The 20,341-nt window shown below is 44.0% G+C and overlaps 1 protein-coding gene and 1 long non-coding RNA gene across 2 annotated transcripts in view; both read right to left on the minus strand.

Annotated features, from left to right (window-relative positions):
• Positions 1–4,810: 4,810 nt before the first annotated feature.
• Positions 4,811–5,345, minus strand: LOC117522366. Its single transcript, XR_004564207.1, has 3 exons — positions 5,323–5,345; positions 4,993–5,288; positions 4,811–4,822 (listed from the first exon to the last, which is right to left on the minus strand). It is a non-coding gene; the product is annotated as an uncharacterized LOC117522366 (long non-coding RNA).
• A 1,792-nt stretch (positions 5,346–7,137) lies between these two features.
• The window catches only part of LOC117522365, a 55,081-nt gene continuing 41,877 nt past the window's right edge, over positions 7,138–20,341 (minus strand). Inside the window, exon 6 of the mRNA XM_034183762.1 lies at positions 7,138–7,859. Coding sequence (XP_034039653.1) covers positions 7,650–7,859 — 210 coding nt within the window. The 3' untranslated portion in view covers positions 7,138–7,649. The remainder of the gene's footprint in view (positions 7,860–20,341) is intronic.

Genomic DNA, 20,341 nt, shown 5'->3' on the forward strand with positions numbered 1-20,341 from the left:
ATGAACGGACAATGAGTAAGCCAAAAGGTAACAATTTAATGTTGTGACAACACACAACGTAACACACAGAATTTGTAAAGTCAATTAACACCAGGTGACGTGTGGGCAGGCTCGAAGATAGAAGACCCCGACGAGAGAGAGGCCGCGTCCCACACGGCCTCCACCACCAACGGTCTGAAGAACACCGGAGCCGCCAAGTCCCGAGTCCCCAGGTGACCTCTGTCTTCGGCTGTCGAACCTGGTACTGCTGGCAAAAAGCAGAGACAAGATGAATGAGTGTAAGTCCTTACACTCAGTGGTCTACAGTCTGTACACAGTCAGGAGGAGAACCTCCACCTCCGAATCACACACTCGTGCAGCTCTTGTCTAACCACTTATCTGTTCAGAGAGTGTGGCGCAGTCGTCGTCGTCACGCCACACGCTGAAGTCCCGGATAAGGCAACGTCCACAAGAATAAGGCTGCAAGAGAGATCTGGTTTAGTACACACAAAGTGTCAGATAGCAGAGAAAATACCTCTCGGTAGTCGATTTCTCGGCGGGGAGGTGGAGTTGCAGTCCGGCTTAAGTACTGGTGTAGATGAGTGACAGCTGGTGTGATGAGTGACAGCTGTCACTTCCTCTGGGTCTGGCGCCCTCTCGTGCTTGGAGCCTGCACTCCAAGCAGGGCGCCCTCTGGTGGTGGTGGGCCAGCAGTACCTCCTCTTCAGCGGCCCACACAACAGAAACGAGAATCGTCCTCTGTTCTATTCACACAGCTCCAAACACTGCATGGCGCTCTGTCGAGTCAAGTTAGAACGATATAGTCCAGTCAGAATGAATAATTTCAAAGCGAAACGCAGTTTAAATCAAATGAAACCTCTTTCCAAATATTATAATACAAACATACTGCAATCAATCAAAATGAGACGTCCTGCGCTGACATGCAGCAGCCGGCTGAGCTCAGCTCAGAGGTATGGAGAGACTTTCATGCCAAAATGTCTGAAAGGAAATGCTTTTGAAAAAACTACAGATTTATTTATTTCTATTTATGCCCAGAGATCAAGGATCCAGTGACCAATTTCATATTTATTTATTTTAAGACTCAATAAAATGTTGACACAGAAAACCTGTAAAGCTGACTTTTAGTACACAGAAAATTCACAAGAGGTATCGATAAGGGAATCAATAAGGAATCGGATCAATAAGCAGAATTGATAATGGGATCGATAAAATCTTATCATTACCCTTCCCTAATGGCAACACTGGTCAGCAGCCTCTGTATCTGTTCCTAAATGTTTCAAATCTGCAGTGATTAAACCATTACTTAAGAAACCTAATCTTGACCCTAGTGTATTGACAAACTATCAGCTGATATCAAATCTGTCATTTTGTTCTAAAATTCTGGAAAAAGTGGTGTCACAGCAACTCGTAGACTATCTTACTGAGAATAATCTCTTTGAGCCACTGCAGTCTGCTTTTAGAAAATATCATTCCACAGAGACGACTCTCACTAAAGTGGTGAATGATCTTCTGCTTACAATGGATTCAGACACCACTACGGTTCTGTTGCTGTTAGATCTCAGTGCTGCGTTTGATACCGTGGATCATCATATTCTACTTGATAGGCTGGAAAACCATTTTGGGATTACTGGGAGTGCCCTTGCACGGCTGACGTCATACTTGACCAGTCGTTCTCACTGTGTTTTGTACAGTAACACAACATCAAACCCTGTTGCCATGAAATACAGGCTCATGCAATACTATGGGATTAGATTCACTGTTACACTGGTGACACTCAGTTGCACATGACAATAACTGCGTGTAATCTCACGCACATTAAGACTTTAGAGGATTGCCTTGCTTCAGTGAAAAGCTGGCTGTCTAGCAATTTCTGACTTTTAAATTTGGACAAGACTGAAATGATGATCAGTGTTGATCCTTCATCCTGTGAGACATCGACGTCAGTTTGACCAGCTAACGCTTAACCTCGACTCGTGTTATACACATATAGTGACAAACTGAGGAACCTTGCGCTGATTTTTGATCCCATGTTGTCTTTTGACCTACACATCAGGTGGAGTGCTGAGACCACTGCCTCTCCTGTACCTCTCCAGTTTAACCTCTTTTTTTAGCTCTTTTTTCCATCCTTTCTACCCTTCTGCTCTTCTCACAAAGACATTCTGTGTTATATACATATCCCATGGAGATTTTTAACTTTTCTGTTTTATCATTAGGGTTATGATGTGTTTTTATTCTTGTATTCTTTTATGGTCATCTTTTATTGTGTTTTAAATTTTTAATTCAGTTTTTTTGTGGTTGTTGTTTTACGTTGTGTGAAGCGCCTTGAGATGAGTTCGTCGTGAATTGGCACTATATAAATTAATTAATTTGAATTTGATTTGAGAACTGGCTCTTCCACCTATAGCCCTTCTCTCTGGCATCTGGGAAGATCTCCTTTGATGACATTGAGAACATCAGCGAGCGGCTTCATCTGGTTGGCAGGTAAGAATGAAGCAATTGCCAATTTAGTGATAAACCATATTTTATTATTGTTGATTATTAGAAATAAATAAATACAACTGATAATATATACAATTTGACACAATCATAAACTTACTGTACACTATATACACATATCTTTTACACAACTTACAAATTCAACAGTTCATATGGATGGGTAAAAAAAAAAACTATAGTTAATACTGTATAAATTATACATTATTAATAATACAAATGTATTATTTGCCACTTATGACTCAGGTCACCTTATCTCTATTGGCAGACTGAACATCTCTATGGATCAGGTTTATCATGAGTGTGTGACTGCAAATAGCCTTCTGGAACACCTCACTACAGCACCCCAGGAGAAGGAGACGTGGCAGTCCAAGGGAACAGCAGAGGGATGGATGCAAGTTCTTCAGGCAGCTGACATCCCCAACATCCAGGCAGTTGTATCCTTTGTTCTCAGCATCCCGTCGTCCACTGGATTTGTGGAGAGGATTTTCTCTTTCATGAAGAATAAGTGGACTGATGTGCGTAACAAATGTTCTACTGAATTAATTAGAAGCGAGCTCATTGTCAGTCTAAATTATGAAATGACTTGTTCAGAGTTTTACTCTGTAGCACTGAAAGACAAACAACTCCTGACTGCAGCAAGGGCTCAAAAGAAATACAAATGGAAAAAATAGGCTGTCTCCACTCTCCACATGAAGTGACATCAGACTTTTGGTGTCTAAGTTTATTCTTTTGTAGCCGACTATAACTGTAACCTACAGTCATGGCCTTGAGGCATGGCACGAATATTGTTTACTTTTTCAGACTTTATTTTTTGCACTTTTTATTACACTAAATGTGTAAATGTGCACTGTTACATTGTTTCGCACTGTTACATTGTTTGAATGATGCAATCTTTCTATTGTTTTTTGTTAATTTATACAATTTTAAGTTAAGCAATAACACTACAGAGAGATTTATTTTTAAAGAATTTTTTTTTTTATTTTATGCTTTGAAGCAGGAAAGGATGCTTATATTGAATTTGTGAGTGAAAATTTATTTTGCACTACAAATAAATTGGTAAATAATAATTTGTTTGCAACGTATTCATATCAGAACAAATGCATGTATGCATCTACTTAAATTCAGGGTTAAGTCAATCGTCAAATGGTTAAAAATCGTTTCACACACATGCTGGGAAGGGTGAAGGCAATGGTCGGATCGGTCGGTCGGCCCTGCCAGTGAGATGTCCCTTATTTATTTTTCAGAGAGTTGGCAACCCTAAGTGGTGGCAAAATTCGTGCTGATGGCTTCGGCACGAAGCTGACGGAACAAAAGCTCCACCGTGTTGAATTCTCACAGGACATGTTGGACTCCGAACAATGATGCCCACTTCTTCCACCACTCGGAAGATTCAGACGGCTTTCGGTGGCTTTTCAGTTGTGTGACTATCCGAGAAATTGTGGAAGAGCTGGGCATGTCACAACATGTCCTGTGAGACTTCAACACGGCGGCGCTTTTGCTCCGTCAGCTTCATGCCGATCAATTTCGCTGCAACTCTTTTTATGGCCAAATCTTCTGTCACAGTGGAAGGTGCCGAAAAAGTGCTGATGTCCACCTCGTCCACCATTTCTCAGATAGTCACTCGACGGTTCCACATCACCACAGCGTTCACTTTGGAAATGATCTGGTCATTTCAACGTGTTGATGGCCGCCCGGAGCGCGGCTCGCTCTCCACCGTTGTGCGTCTTTAAACCAGTTGTACCGCTCCTTAATCTGTGTGATGCCCATAGGATCGTCACTGAAAGCCCTCTGAATAATCCGAATGGTTTCCACCTGGCTGTCGCCCAGTTTCCGGCAAAATTTGATGCAGTCGCGCTGCTCCAGTCGTTCTGTCATTTTCCTTACAAAGAAAAAACGCCGAGAGACTCCACCCATCCTCACACAAAGGCTGCTTACAAACAAATGACGCAATCAACAGGCGTGAAAAAACTCACGCATGCACACGAAGGTTCAAGGTTGGCTCATGCAATCACACGTGATTCAAATCCATCAGCTTTTTGAAAAAATAAAAAGGTCGGATACTTTTCTAACAGACCTCGTATACATACATTTATGCTCCTAAAGTAAAATACAGAACATTTTTTACTTACTAGGCTATAAATACACTGAATACAATAAAAACAAAACTGATGAAAAAACTAAATGCGCATGCGCAGTTGCACGTCGAGTGAGTTACATCATCTCCACATGCGCAGTTGCACGAGCACCTCATCTCGACAGGTGACGTCTTCAAGTCCGGGGTAGAACAACGTGCGCATGCGCACTCATGCACAGTAGCGCGACGCACCTCATCTCGATGTTCACCTCATCTTGACGTTCACCACATCTCGACGTTCACCTCATCTCGACGTTCACCTCATCTTGACGTTCACCACATCTCGATGTTCACCACATCTCGACGTTCACCTCATCTCGACGTTCACCACATCTCGACGTTCACCTCATCTCGACGTTCACCTCATCTCGACGGGTGACGTCTTCAAGTCCGGGGTAGAATGATGTGCGCATGCGCACTCATGCACAGTAGCGCAATGCACCTCATCTCGACGTTCATCTCATCTCAACGTTCACCTCATCTCGACATTCACCTCATCTCGACGTTCACCTCATCTCGATGTTCACCTCATCTCGACGTTCACCACATCTCGACGTTCACCTCATCTCGACGTTCACCACATCTCGACGGGTGACGTCTTCAAGTCCGGGGTAGAATGATGTGCGCATGCGCACTCATGCACAGTAGCGCAATGCACCTCATCTCGACGTTCATCTCATCTCGACGTTCACCTCATCTTGACGGGACACCGGACAGCAGACCATTTCAAAGCTATAAACATTTTTACAAGTTGTTCCTTCTTCAAACACTTTATGTACTTTCAAAAAGCTTAGACAATAAAAACATTAAATTTCATTTTAACTAGTTATACGAGAAGCTTGATGGGACCAGGGCCACTCTTGCCCCGCCTCTGGAGCCGCCCCTATTCAAAACAGTCTGTTTTTTTATTAGCTCTGCCACTAGGGGCAGTGCTTCACAAACTACATATACCATATTTTACAGAGTATAAGTCACAGTTTGGGTTTTTTTTCGGGGGGGGGGGGGGGGGGGGGTATAAGTTTGTGAAGTCCTGCAACACTCTGGCATGACTTAAAAAAAAAAAATCACATATTTGCTGTTAATAACAATTATTATATTAACTCTTTGTACAGGACTTTCTTCGGTATCATAGTACAAAACAAAATAAACTTCAGTAATAAAAGATTAATTGCCAATAACAAAAATGGACAACAACAAAGAGTTGATATTACAGGAAAAGCTTATATGGAACATACGTACATAATGTAAGTCAATAGCACACAATGATATCACAATAATGTTTTAGAAAAATAAATAAATAAAAAGTGTTCCTGGGTCCATGTGTGTATCCACGTCAAGTCTTCAATGAGACCTTTTAAATCCAAACATATGTAAGTCTTTTTTTTTCTTGTTATTTATAATCAATATGGTCTTCTCTTCATAGATTAATTCATTCTGTCACTATGTCAATCATGCCTGGGAGCAAAGTTTACGGTTAGCGTGGGTCAGGGTTAATGTGGGTTAGGGTTAACGTGGGTTAGGGTTAGTGTGGGTCAGGGTTAACGTGGGTTAGGGTTAGCGTGGGTCAGGGTTAATGTGGGTCAGGGTTAGCATGGGTCAGGGTTAATGTGGGTCAGGGTTAACATGGGTCAGGGTTAATGTGGGTCAGGGTTGGCGTGGGTCAGGGTTAATGTGGGTCAGGGTTGGCGTGGGTCAGGGTTAACGTGGATCAGGGTTAACGTGGATCAGGGTTGGCGTGGGTTAGGGTTAATGTGGGTCAGGGTTGGTGTGGGTCAGGGTTAATGTGGGTCAGGGTTGGCGTGGGTCAGGGTTAACGTGGGTCAGGGTTGGTGTGGGTCAGGGTTAATGTGGGTCAGGGTTGGTGTGGGTCAGGGTTAATGTGGGTCAGGGTTGGCGTGGGTCAGGGTTAATGTGGGTCAGGGTTGGTGTGGGTCAGGGTTAATGTGGGTCAGGGTTGGCGTGGGTCAGGGTTAACGTGGATCAGGGTTAACGTGGATCAGGGTTGGCGTGGGTTAGGGTTAATGTGGGTCAGGGTTGACGTGGGTCAGGGTTGACGTGGGTTAGGGTTAATGTGGGTCAGGGTTGGCGTGGGTTAGGGTTAATGTGGGTCAGGGTTGGCGTGGGTCAGGGTTAATGTGGGTCAGGGTTAACGTGGATCAGGGTTGGCGTGGGTTAGGGTTAATGTGGGTCAGGGTTGGCGTGGGTCAGGGTTAACGTGGGTTAGGGTTAATGTGGGTCAGGGTTGGCGTGGGTCAGGGTTAACGTGGGTTAGGGTTAATGTGGGTCAGGGTTGGCGTGGGTCAGGGTTAACGTGGATCAGGGTTAACGTGGATCAGGGTTGGCGTGGGTCAGGGTTAATGTGGGTCAGGGTTAACATTTGTCAAGCCCCAACCAGTCCCAGCAGAAGACTGCCCCTCCCTGAGCCTGGTTCTGCTGGAGGTTTCTTCCTGTTAAAAGGGAGTTTTTCCTTCCCACTGTAGCCAAGTGCTTGCTCACAGGGGGTCGTTTTGACCGTTGGGGTTTTACATAATTATTGTATGGCCTTGCCTTACAATATAAAGCGCCTTGGGGCAACTGTTTGTTGTGATTTGGCGCTATATAAAAAAATTGATTGATTGATTGATTGAAGGTTGGCATGGGTCAGCGTTGATGTGGGTCAGGGTTAGTGTGGGTCAGGGTTAACGTGGGTCAGGGTAGGTGTGGGTCAGGGTTCAGAGTTTTGCTAATACAGAGTAACTGACTGAACATGTGGTCTGATTATTTGTAGTTTTAATTAGTATTAATATTAAATATTTACACAGCGACCCATGACCACTGAGCTTTGACCTTGACTTCTGATCTTTAATCCTTTCTGTTGGAGGTGGAGGTTTTTGTTTTTTTTATTATTTATTTATTTATTTTTGCTAAAATTCTTCCATGCATTGGTCCACACAGCTGCCTTTTACATCAAAAGAATATAATGAGATGATGATTTTTTTCTGTGTACATTTTCTTCATTGTCTCCTGTGCCAGTTGGTGCTCAGCCGTGTTGGTTGGACGGCAGCAGCTCGGCGTTCTCCTCTCTGGGCCTTTTGCCTTTCTGAACCTCAGCGTACAGCGTGTTTCCTGCAGCCTCGGTGCTTCGTGTGGGTCCAGTATGAAGTCCTACCAGGCTGTAGGTGGAGAATGGAGAGACATCTGAAGCTTCTTTTGGAGGACCTGGACACTCAGTACTGGCTGGCAGTTCAGTCTGGGGGGGCAGACAAAAAACATCATTTGAAAATGTAGCTGGTAACTGTCGAGCATCATCATTAAAACCTGTTTCTCTCCTGCTTCTGTCTCTAGTGATGTTTGTGTTCTTCTGGGACAAGTTTCACACAACATCAGTTATCTGTGTTACAGATTGTAGCCCAGCTAAGATTTGATCCAGCCAAGAAGAGAGGTGGTGGACGTGGCTCAAGACGGAGTTGTGCTGAGTGCACTCAGAGCAGCCAGAAGGAACCTGTCGGCAGGAATAAAAAGAGCCTCGTCCACATATGCCCTCAAGGTTCAAGGCCACCTCCAATCCAATGACCCATGGAACATGTGGAGGGGCATCAAATGCATCACAGACTACAAAAACAATGTAGCACAGTGCTCTGCAGACCCAGCGCTCCTAGACACTCTGAACGCCTTTTATGCACGTTTTGAGGCGTCCAACACCACCACCCCCTCCCAAGTCCCTCCCTCCCCCAAAGACCCCCCAGTCAGCAACATCACTACAGCTGAGGTGAGGAACACGCTGCAGAGGATCAACTCCGAAAAGCCCCGGGCCGTGACGGAATACCAGGGAGGGTCCTTAAAGACTGTGCACACCAGCTGTCTGAGGTTCTGGTGGATATATTCAACACCTCTCTGTCCCAAGCCAGAGTTCCGCTGTGCCTCAAGACATCAAGGATAATCCCTGTGCCAAAGACCTCTGCACCATCCTGCCTCAAAGACTACAGGCTGGTTACACTCACCCCCATCACCACAAAGTGCTTTGAGAGGCTGGTGATGAGGCGCCTGAAGCAGACCATCGATGTGACTGTAGATGAGCACCAGTACGCGTACAGGCAAAACCGGTCCACAGCTGATGCCATCTCCACCGTGGTCCATCAGGCCCTCTCCCACACAGAGAACAAGGACTCCTATGTGAGGCTGCTGTTCCTTGACATCACTTCTGCGTTCAACACCATCATCCCGCAGAAACTGGTGTCCAAGCTGGCTGAACTAGGAGCCCCCTCAGCACTGTGCAACTGGATCCTGGACTTCCTAACTGGGAGGCCACAGAGTGTCAGGATCAACACCACCTCATCCTCCACCATCATCCCCAACACTGGCTCACCCCAGGGTTGTGTGCTCAGTCCACTGCTGTACACATTGATGACCTTCGCCTGCAGAGCCCAGCACAAGAATAATCTTGTTGTTATGTTTGCAGACGATACAGCAGTGATCGGGCTCATCAGCCAAGGGGACGAGACAGCGTACAGGCGAGAAGTGGAGAACCTGACACGGTGGTGCGGAGACAACAACCTCATTCTCAACACCCAGAAGACCAAGGAGATAGTTGTTGACTTCCGCACGTCAACCCCCACCACCTCCTCCCCCCTCTACATCAACGGAGCAGTGGTGGAGATCGTCTCCTCCATCAGGTATCTTGGAGTCCACCTCTCCAACACTCTCACCTGGCACACCAACACCACGGCTGTCATCAAGAAAACCCACCAACGCCTCTATCCTTTGAGGAAATTGTGAAGGTCTGGACTGAACACCGAGGTCCTCATGGCCTTCTACAGCTGTGCAGTGGAGAGTGTCCTGTCCTGCTGCCTCCCTGTGTGGTATGGTGGCTGCACGGTGGCAGAGAAGAAAGTGCTGCAGCGGGTGGTGAAGTCTGCACAGAGGACCATCGGATGCAGCTTACCACACACTGGGGACATCTACATCTCCAGATGTAGAGACAAAGCCACCTGCATCCTCCGAGACTCCACCCACCCTGCACACAGTCTGTTCACACCCCTTCCCTCTGGAAGGAGGCTGTGCAGCATCCGGGCAAAAACATCCAGACTGAAAAACAGCTTCTACCTGAATGCTGTCAGACTGTTGAACAGTTCAACATCCACCACCAAACTGTGAACACTGACTACATGCACATTGTCACCTTCTTAATACTCTAACGCTGCTGCTGCTTGTATATATATTCTATGGCCACAGGGGTGTGCATGTTGTACATTGCAAAAGTTTATACAATAGGTTAGGTTAAAAAAAAATGTCCCAGTTAACTACACCAAGACCTGGAGAAACTGCATTTTGTTCTGCCTGTAAGGGTCGAGTGACAATAAAAGTGAGTCTGAGCCTGAGTATTGGGGAGTAAACCAGCTGTCAGTCAGTGGTGAGTTTTCATCACAGCACTGCGACGTTCAGTACGAGGTCCAGAACACGGTCTGGACCTGCAGCAAAGCACATCAATAAACGGACAAACACGAGCTTCTGAACAGTCAGCTTTCATCTAAATATCTCAACTTTAATCCTGATTGCTGTCATCATTTTGACTATAATGTTTGTTCCTGATAACCAGTCTTTGTCCAGATAGTTGACCTTTGATCTTGATCACACCTTTGAATTTTGATCATGACCTTTATTTTGAATGACTGAACGTAGAATTGAATCGGCAAGGTTTCATCCAGATTACATACCTTTGTTCATGAAAAGCCAACTTTGATCAAGATTGCTGACCTTTTGATCCTGATAACTCATCTTTGATCCTCATTACTGACCTTTGATCTTGATAGCTCACCTTAATTTATTTTTTAAACACTGTTTATTAATTTTTTCATAACAATGGAAACAATTTCCACACCCAGTGTCAACTGCCACAAATATCAGAACAAAGTTCAACAGCAAGCTGAGCTTTAGCATCGTGAGCTCCATGCTGAAACCGAGCCGAACACAGACTGAGGATGTGTGTGTCCTCTGTCACACCTCCCTCCAAACATCATCTGGGATCAACACTCCCAAATCTGAAGCACAGTGCAAGAACCCGAAAGGTTAGAAACACTTAAATATATAGAAGATATCGGCCCATCTCATTGAGGGGAGGGGCCTCAGAAACATCTCAAAACCAGAGGGGTTGGGAAGGGTCGGAAATACTGGAAACAAGCTACAAGCATAATGTGGAGCTTGAAGGTACCTGAAAAACATGACTTTTAGAGAGTGAAAATTTATCTAACTGTTGAAAAGAAGTAAAAATATTGTCGACATGCAAGTCTCTCCAGGTTCTTGTACCCAGCCTCACCCACATAGAGAAAGTGTCATCCAGTAAAGATGGAGCAAAGATGTGATGTGCTGCGAGTGGAGCTCCAACAGAGTGTGTTTGAAGACTGAAATAATGTCTACATTGAAACTACATGTTAAGGCGAGAGGCCAGTGTTAGGGTCCTGTCCCACTGGCGTTTAGGAGGATTAGCGTATGGATTGTGCACAAAATTGGCCCATATTCGCCAAACATCTGCAAAATCCGTGTAACATGCCTGTATGAGTCAACCGTCATCTGAACACACCCGTGATCATCCGCAGAGGCAAGCATGTATGCAGCCAGGATTTTTGAGCTGTTCAAAAATCTGAATGCGGATGACATCCGCCTCACATACTCCACATATACTCAATTCATACACAATACATACTCACTCTATGCGCTGTATATCTGCCGTTAACCGCTGATATCCGCAACTGACGGGGATTTGTGGCTTGACAGCGGACTGGGACAGTGTGTAGAACAGATCTATATATCGTGCCCATCATGTCCACATCACAAACTAAAATATGTTGTAGCGAATGCATACAGATTGGCCACAAATAAAGCGTTTTTATTACATCTGCTTTGCAGCTGATTTGCGGACATTCTGTGAATGCATAACAAACACGTCACGTAAACCCAAAGTACTATATGTGGCAGAAAGCAACATACCTGCCAGTCAGTGCCGGTCCGGCTGTGTAGATCCACAAAGACGTAGCTGCTGCAATCCAGGACTTTTATTTAACACCAACAAAAGGAAGAGTCGCTGTTTACCCACAAATCACGCTGAAGTCTGTTTTCTGTGACACTCTCCAAAAAAAAAAAAAAAAACACCGTCTCACACCCGGCGTGGCTTCCCCCCTCCCGCTCTCAAAACTCATGAACAGTTAACCCTCGCATGACAAAAAGAACACTGACTGTGATCAACTTGTCCAAGTCCAGCAAATGCTCCAGAGGCTGTATTGTTGGTGTGAATAGTGATGCCGACGGCCCGAGTGCGCTTCTTTTATGAACGCAATGCAGATGCCGTGCACGCGCAACATGTGCGCGATGCATTCATAATACACCCGTAATACTGCCATGATAATCTCAATGTGTCTGATCCGTTTCCTCACTACATGCGTTATATAACTGTGATTGCCATGTGGAAACATCCCAACGCGCGGAATTCCTCGGCACATCTGTCTCAATGTGCCGAAAAAGTGCTGATGTCCACGTCTTCTGCAATTCCTGTGCTAGTCAGATGACGTCCTGAATCAACACAGCATCCAGTTTAGAAATGAACGGCACATTCCACTCTTACAGGTTTTTGTCATGGAAAGAGGAGCGGTGTTCCGCATGTCGCGGTGGAGCCGCATGGCACAAAGCAACGCCGTGATGAAGCCTTACAGGACATGTTGGGGCATGTCCAGCTCATGCACAATTTCTCGGATAGTCACATGACTGAAAAGCCACCGAAAGCCGTCTGAGCCATCTGAAACCTGTCCTGTGAGACCAACACGGAGGTGGTTTTGTGTCGCACCATGAGCGGCACGGTGGTGCATCCCTCCGCTTCTCTTTCCATGAAAAAAACTCCTGTAACAGTGGAATGTGCCGAAAAAGTGCTGATGTCCACGTCTTCTGCCTTTTTTTGTGAAAGTCAGACGACGTCCCGGATCAACAAAGCCTTCACTTTGGAAATGATCTGGTTGTTTGAGCGGGGTTTGAGCCTGTCGATCGGCGGTCGGAGTGCACCGCGCTCTCAGCCGCTGTGGGCGGTCTTTAAACCGGCTGGATCACTCCTTAATCTGTGTAATCCCCATAAAATCGTCGCTGAAAGCCATCTGAATTTTCCGAATGGTGTCCACCTGGAGGTCTCTCACAGTTTCTGGAAAGATTTGATGCAGCAAAGCTCCAAATCATTCAGACATTTATTTGCAATAAAAGTCCGACGAGAGGGGTGGACCACTGCTCACACAAAGCCTGCTCACAGGCGAATGACGCAACCGACAGGCGTGAAAAAACTCACGCATGCGCACAAAGGTTCAAGCTTGGCTGATGTAATCACACGTGATTCAAATCCATATAGTTTTTGAAAAAAATATAAAGGTCCGATACTTTTCTAACAGACCTCATATTATTAATAGATCTGTAATTCATACTGGGACATTTGTCATTTTTGGCCATTTTTGTTGTGGATGACAACGAATGCCTGTAATTTGTATACTCAATTCATGCGCAATTAATCCTCTCCCCAGTGGGACAGGGCCCTTACACTCTTTGTGTAACTAGAAGTGGGAGAATGATGATAACGTCCTTAAGTGAGATACGAAACAAACTGATGAAGGAATTAAATATTAAAATGAGAACTGAAGTGAACTGAGTCCACAGTTTTTTTTAGCTGCATCAAATTAAATTAACATTATAACAAAATAACATTGATTCAGGCTGGTCATGGTTTTGCTGTCTTTCATTTAAAGTAGTTCAGAAACATTCATTTTCTTCAATAAGTAAATACATAAATGAACTGAGTCACCTCAAACACATCAAACTGTGTGTTATGATCCTGCTGAACTGCTGAACACAGTAACACAGTTAACACACAGCTGGTGACTGTTGCAGCCCAGTCAGCGTTTGCAGTGAAAAGATAAGATAAAACAACTGTTAAACACACGACGTTTGACATTTCAACGCAGCGAATGCTTTTATTTATTTCTACATATCTCTTCATATCTCTCTACGCCCAAGCAATCCGTTTTAAGACTTTTTCTTTTCACCATGAGGCATTCCTGCAGGTTTCTAAAACATTTATAATCGTAATACCTTTTCCAGTTGGCAGAGGTGGAAAATCCCTGGAAATGCATTTTCACTTTTCTACTCTTCTTCCTGTTACGTCACAGTAACGTGTAGCAGCAGCAAGATGCACAAAGCTTAAGTCTGCTCGCTGCTTGACGAAAGCCCTTTGAAAGAAGAAGCAACTGAATTAGACAATGCCAGCAGAGTGGACTAAAAAAAGAGCATAAACTGAAAAAGCAAAACATTTGAGCAGCACAACAGTGACATGTGAATGCAGAAGATGAGAGCGAGCAGCACAGCAGAATGGACTCCGTCACAGCTGTCAGCATCGGTGTCACACGGCAGCCATCTTATGTAGGTAGAAATAGGTTCGACTGCACCAAAACAAACTGACACAAAGCTGCTGCTTGATGTCAAAGCTGTCGTTTTGCAGAGGTGGAAACCTGACTTCAGTCTGGAAAAGTCTAGTTCTAATCCACAGGTCATTTCACTGCTGGTTCAGTGGGTGACTGGAGTAAGTATGTGGTAGAACAAAGCCGGGTTTTCCCACCTCTGTCATCTTGCACTAAAATAATTTTCAGAATGTAACAGTTCAGCTCAGATACTCAGAACTTTTGCTTCTGTATTTTATGTGTAAAGGTGCCTGACCGTGAGACAGCTGGACATGTTATGGACAGACAACAACAGCTAGAGCGCCACGCTCATAGAGCGCAAACTTCCACCAACACTAGTTTCCAATTCCACAAATATTTAATTTGGAAAATATTTTTAAGGTCCAAGCCTTGTTAGAAGTGCCTTTTCATAAGCTAAATTATAATATAATTCAATTCAGTTTGAATTTATTTTCATTTATATAGCGCCAAATCACAACAAAGCTGCCTCAAGGTGCTTCACACAAGTAAGGTCTAACCTTACTAACCCCCAGAGCAAGAACACAGGTGACAGTGGTAAGAAATACTCCCTCTGATGATTTGAGGAAGAAACCTCAAGCAAATCAGACTCAGAGGGGTGACCCTCTGCTTAGGCCATTCTAACAGTTACAAGGTTTTTACAAAGTTTTACAAAGCTGAAGAGACAGAAAACAGAAAATCAAACAACATAACATTAAAGAAAAGAAGATGCATTTGATGAGAAGTCTAGGCAGGCATTTGCACCACAGGCAGGGGTCATCCAGCATTCCTCATGCTGTCAGTGTGTCTGTTCCTGTGATAACGTCCATTCCAGCTCTTTTCCCTCATTTTCTCCACCTCTTTTCCTTCTCTCCTTCCATGACCAATTTGTGGGACCGGTTTGACCCCCATCTTAGCTTTGATAATCATATCAGTCATATTTGCAAAACTTCCTTCTTTCACCTCCGTAATATCGCTAAACTCTGGCCATTTCTCTCCCGCCCTGCTGCGGAGAGGCTCGTCCATGCCTTTGTCTCCTCCAGGTTGGACTATTGTAACACACTACTCATTGAGATCCCGGGCAAGAGCCTATAAAAGCTCCAATACGTCCAATATAGTGCAGCCTGGGTCCTGATGAGAGTGCGTAAATATGAGCACATCACCCCCATGCTTCGCTCTCGACACTGGCTCCCCATTCACCTCCGTATCGAATTCAAAATCCTCCTTCACACCCATCACTGTCTGCACGGTGTAGCCCCCACCTACCTCACAGAACTTCTCAACCCACATATATCAGCAAGAACCCGGTCAGGCCAACTGCACCGCCTGCACCCACCCAGGACTCGGCTGAAGACCATGGGCGACAGGATCCTCGAGACTGCTGCTCCCTGTCTGTGGAATGCCCTTCCTGACCACTTTAGGGCTCCACAGACGGTGGATGCTTTTAAAAAAGGGCTAAAAACCTTCCTTTTTCGAAAGGCCTTCCCTGGCTGACTCTGATTTTATCTGTTGATGGTGTCTTTTGACTCATTCTGTTGCTCAGTTTTATTGCTATTCTGTTTACTTTTATTGCTTTTTTTTATTGTTTCTGTAGTTTATTGTGCTCTGTACTATGCACTTTGAGATTTGCTTTCAAATGTAACATGCATTATAAATAAAATCTATTATTATTGTTATTATTATTCCAAATGCAGACTGCAGTGTGCAGCACCAGCTTCTGGCCTGGCAGCTCACGAACAATCTGGCACCCTCCAGTTTGTAGCCATCAATCCTGTAGTCCTATGCAGCATTATGTGTGCCTCGGACAGAGAGAAAAAGAGCAGGAAAATCAACAGGAAAACAGAGAAAATACTAAGGTGATCACCAGCCGCTAGACTCAAACTTCACTAACAGACCCAGAATTTAGATAAAGTTGGGGCCAAAACCTGTTCTGTTACTAATGAAATGAATTTAAAAGGACAAGTAGCATAGTAACATACTATACCAGTATGCTAGCCATATGAAAGGGAGAACAAGTGGTTCTTATGTCTGGAGTTGAAAGTCTCTACAGAATCTGAGTGTTTTATCTCCAAAGGGAGATCATTCCACAAAACAGGTGCACGATAACAGAAAGCTCATATAGTTCAAAAGTGCATTTCAATGTTAAAATCAAATATTTGCTAAATCTGCAATACAGATCAGATGGAGCTCATTGAGAGTGTCAGTCTGTACCTCATTGTCACATACGAGAGTGACTGAGGCACTTTTGATTGAGATATAATGCAAAATGTACACCAAATGGGATTTTCAATATTAAATTCAAATGCCCACAAAATCCACAATCCAGATCAGATCTGGATCAAACTTTGTCAGGTGAACCTGAGGGCCAGTCTGCACCTCACTTTCAGAGTGAAGCTGCAGCATTTTGAATTAACTGAAGGCTTTTCAGGGAACTTTTAGGACAACCTGATAATAATGAATTACAATAGTCCAGCCTAGAGGAAATAAATGCATGAATTAGTTTTTCAGCATCACTCTGAGACAAGACCTTTCTAATTTTAGAGATATTGCGCAAATGCAAAAAAAGCAGTCCTACATATTTGCTTAATATGCGCATTGAAGGACATATCCTGATCAAAAATGACTCCAAGATTTCTCACAGTATTACTAGAGGTCAGGGTAATGCCATCCAGAGTAAGGATCTGGTTAGACACCATGTTTCTAAGATTTGTGGGGCCAAGTACAATAACTTCAGTTTTATCTGAATTTTTTTATCTGAAGTTTCTTATCTTATCTTAATGTGTTGAGGTGAATTCTCCTCCAAGACACATGCTGGAGATGTGTTTGGTGCTGTGCGTGCAGCTGGATCAGAGGCTGTGCATGGAGTGGTATGCACCAGAGCTGCTTTGAATGGCAAGGCCGCGGATGGGGGTGCTGGAATCACCTCCATCTGCGCAGTAGTTGTCTGTGGAGAGGCGGGCATTGGGATTACAGCTGATGAAGCCCCGTGTACACCGCCAACCCGTTCACATTTCTAACTGTTTTTCCCCACTCGGTGACACACCCGGCGAGGATCAAACTCTGGTTATTGGCGACTCTGTTTTGAGAAATGTGAAGTTAGCGACACCAGCAACCATAGTCAATTGTCTTCCGGGGGCCAGAGCAGGCGACATTGAAGGAAATTTGAAACTGCTGGCTAAGGCTAAGCATAAATTTGGTAAGATTGTAATTCACGTCGGCAGTAATGACACCCGGTTACGCCAATCGGAGGTCACTAAAATTAACATTGAATCGCTGTGTAACTTTGCAAAAACAATGTCGGACTCTGTAGTTTTCTCTGGGCCCCTCCCCAATCGGACCGGGACTGACATGTTTAGCCGCATGTTCTCCTTGAATTGCTGGCTATCTGAGTGGTGTCCAAAAAATGAGGTGGGCTTCAATGATAATTGGCAAAGATTCTGGGGAAAACCTGGTCTTGTTAGGAGAGACGGCATCCATCCCACTTTGGATGGAGCAGCTCTCATTTCTAGAAATCTGGCCAATTTTCTTAAATCCTCCAAACCGTGACTATCCAGGGTTGGGACCAGGAAGCAGAGTTGTAGTCTTACACACCTCTCTGCAGCTTCTCTCCCCCTGCCATTCCCTCATTACCCCATCCCCGTAGAGACGGTGCCTGGTCGCAGACCACCAACAACCAGCAAAAATCTATTTAAGCATAAAAATTCAAAAAGAAAAAATAAAATCAATCAATCAATCAATTTTTTTATATAGCGCCAAATCACAACAAACAGTTGCCCCAAGGCGCTTTATATTGTAAGGCAAGGCCATACAATAATTATGTAAAACCCCAACGGTCAAAACGACCCCCTGTGAGCAAGCACTTGGCTACAGTGGGAAGGAAAAACTCCCTTTTAACAGGAAGAAACCTCCAGCAGAACCAGGCTCAGGGAGGGGCAGTCTTCTGCTGGGACTGGTTGGGGCTGAGGGAGAGAACCAGGAAAAAGACATGCTGTGGAGGGGAGCAGAGATCGATCACTAATGATTAAATGCAGAGTGGTGCATACAGAGCAAAAAGAGAAAGAAACAGTGCATCATGGGAACCCTCCAGCAGTCTACGTCTATAGCAGCATAACTAAGGGATGGTTCAGGGTCACCTGATCCAGCCCTAACTATAAGCTTTAGCAAAAAGGAACGTTTTAAGCCTAATCTTAAAAGTAGAGAGGGTGTCTGTCTCCCTGATCTGAACTGGGAGCTGGTTCCACAGGAGAGGAGCCTGAAAGCTGAAGGCTCTGCCTCCCATTCTACTCTTACAAACCCTAGGAACTACAAGTAAGCCTGCAGTCTGAGAGCGAAGCGCTCTATTGGGGTGATATGGTACTACGAGGTCCCTAAGATAAGATGGGACCTGATTATTCAAAACCTTATAAGTAAGAAGAAGAATTTTAAATTCTATTCTAGAATTAACAGGAAGCCAATGAAGAGAGGCCAATATGGGTGAGATATGCTCTCTCCTTCTAGTCCCCGTCAGTACTCTAGCTGCAGCATTTTGAATTAACTGAAGGCTTTTTAGGGAACTTTTAGGACAACCTGATAATAATGAATTACAATAGTCCAGCCTAGAGGAAATAAATGCATGAATTAGTTTTTCAGCATCACTCTGAGACAAGACCTTTCTGATTTTAGAGATATTGCGTAAATGCAAAAAAGCAGTCCTACATATTTGTTTAATATGCGCTTTGAATGACATATCCTGATCAAAAATGACTCCAAGATTTCTCACAGTATTACTAGAGGTCAGGGTAATGCCATCCAGAGTAAGGATCTGGTTAGACACCATGTTTCTAAGATTTGTGGGGCCAAGTACAATAACTTCAGTTTTATCTGAGTTTAAAAGCAGGAAATTAGAGGTCATCCATGTCTTTATGTCTGTAAGACAATCCTGCAGTTTAGCTAATTGGTGTGTGTCCTCTGGCTTCATGGATAGATAAAGCTGGGTATCATCTGCGTAACAATGAAAATTTAAGCAATACCGTCTAATAATACTGCCTAAGGGAAGCATGTATAAAGTGAATAAAATTGGTCCTAGCACAGAACCTTGTGGAACTCCATAATTAACTTTAGTCTGTGAAGAAGATTCCCCATTTACATGAACAAATTGTAATCTATTAGACAAATATGATTCAAACCACCGCAGCGCAGTGCCTTTAATACCTATGGCATGCTCTAATCTCTGTAATAAAATTTTATGGTCAACAGTATCAAAAGCAGCACTGAGGTCTAACAGAACAAGCACAGAGATGAGTCCACTGTCCGAGGCCATAAGAAGATCATTTGTAACCTTCACTAATGCTGTTTCTGTACTATGATGAATTCTAAAACCTGACTGAAACTCTTCAAATAGACCATTCCTCTGCAGATGATCAGTTAGCTGTTTTACAACTACCCTTTCAAGAATTTTTGAGAGAAAAGGAAGGTTGGAGATTGGCCTATAACTAGCTAAGATAGCTGGGTCAAGTGATGGCTTTTTAAGTAATGGTTTAATTACTGCCACCTTAAAAGCCTGTGGTACATAGCCAACTAACAAAGATAGATTGATCATATTTAAGATCGAAGCATTAAATAATGGTAGGGCTTCCTTGAGCAGCCTGGTAGGAATGGGGTCTAATAAACATGTTGATGGTTTGGATGAAGTAACTAATGAAAATAACTCAGACAGAACAATCGGAGAGAAAGAGTCTAACCAAATACCGGCATCACTGAAAGCAGCCAAAGATAACGATACGTCTTTGGGATGGTTATGAGTAATTTTTTCTCTAATAGTTAAAATTTTGTTAGCAAAGAAAGTCATGAAGTCATTACTAGTTAAACTTAATGGAATACTCAGCTCAATAGAGCTCTGACTCTTTGTCAGCCTGGCTACAGTGCTGAAAAGAAACCTGGGGTTGTTCTTATTTTCATCAATTAGTGATGAGTAGAAAGATGTCCTAGCTTTACGGAGGGCTTTTTTATAGAGCAACAGACTCTTTTTCCAGGCTAAGTGAAGATCTTCTAAATTAGTGAGACGCCATTTCCTCTCCAACTTACGGGTTATCTGCTTTAAGCTACGAGTTTGTGAGTTATACCACGGAGTCAGACACTTCTGATTTAAAGCTCTCTTTTTCAGAGGAGCTACAGCATCCAAAGTTGTCTTCAATGAGGATGTAAAACTATTGATGAGATACTCTATCTCCCTTACAGAGTTTAGGTAGCTACTCTGCACTGTGTTGGTATATGGCAT

The sequence above is a fragment of the Thalassophryne amazonica genome, chromosome 12, assembly GCF_902500255.1.
Source record: "Thalassophryne amazonica chromosome 12, fThaAma1.1, whole genome shotgun sequence".
NCBI classification, from domain to species: domain Eukaryota; kingdom Metazoa; phylum Chordata; class Actinopteri; order Batrachoidiformes; family Batrachoididae; genus Thalassophryne; species Thalassophryne amazonica.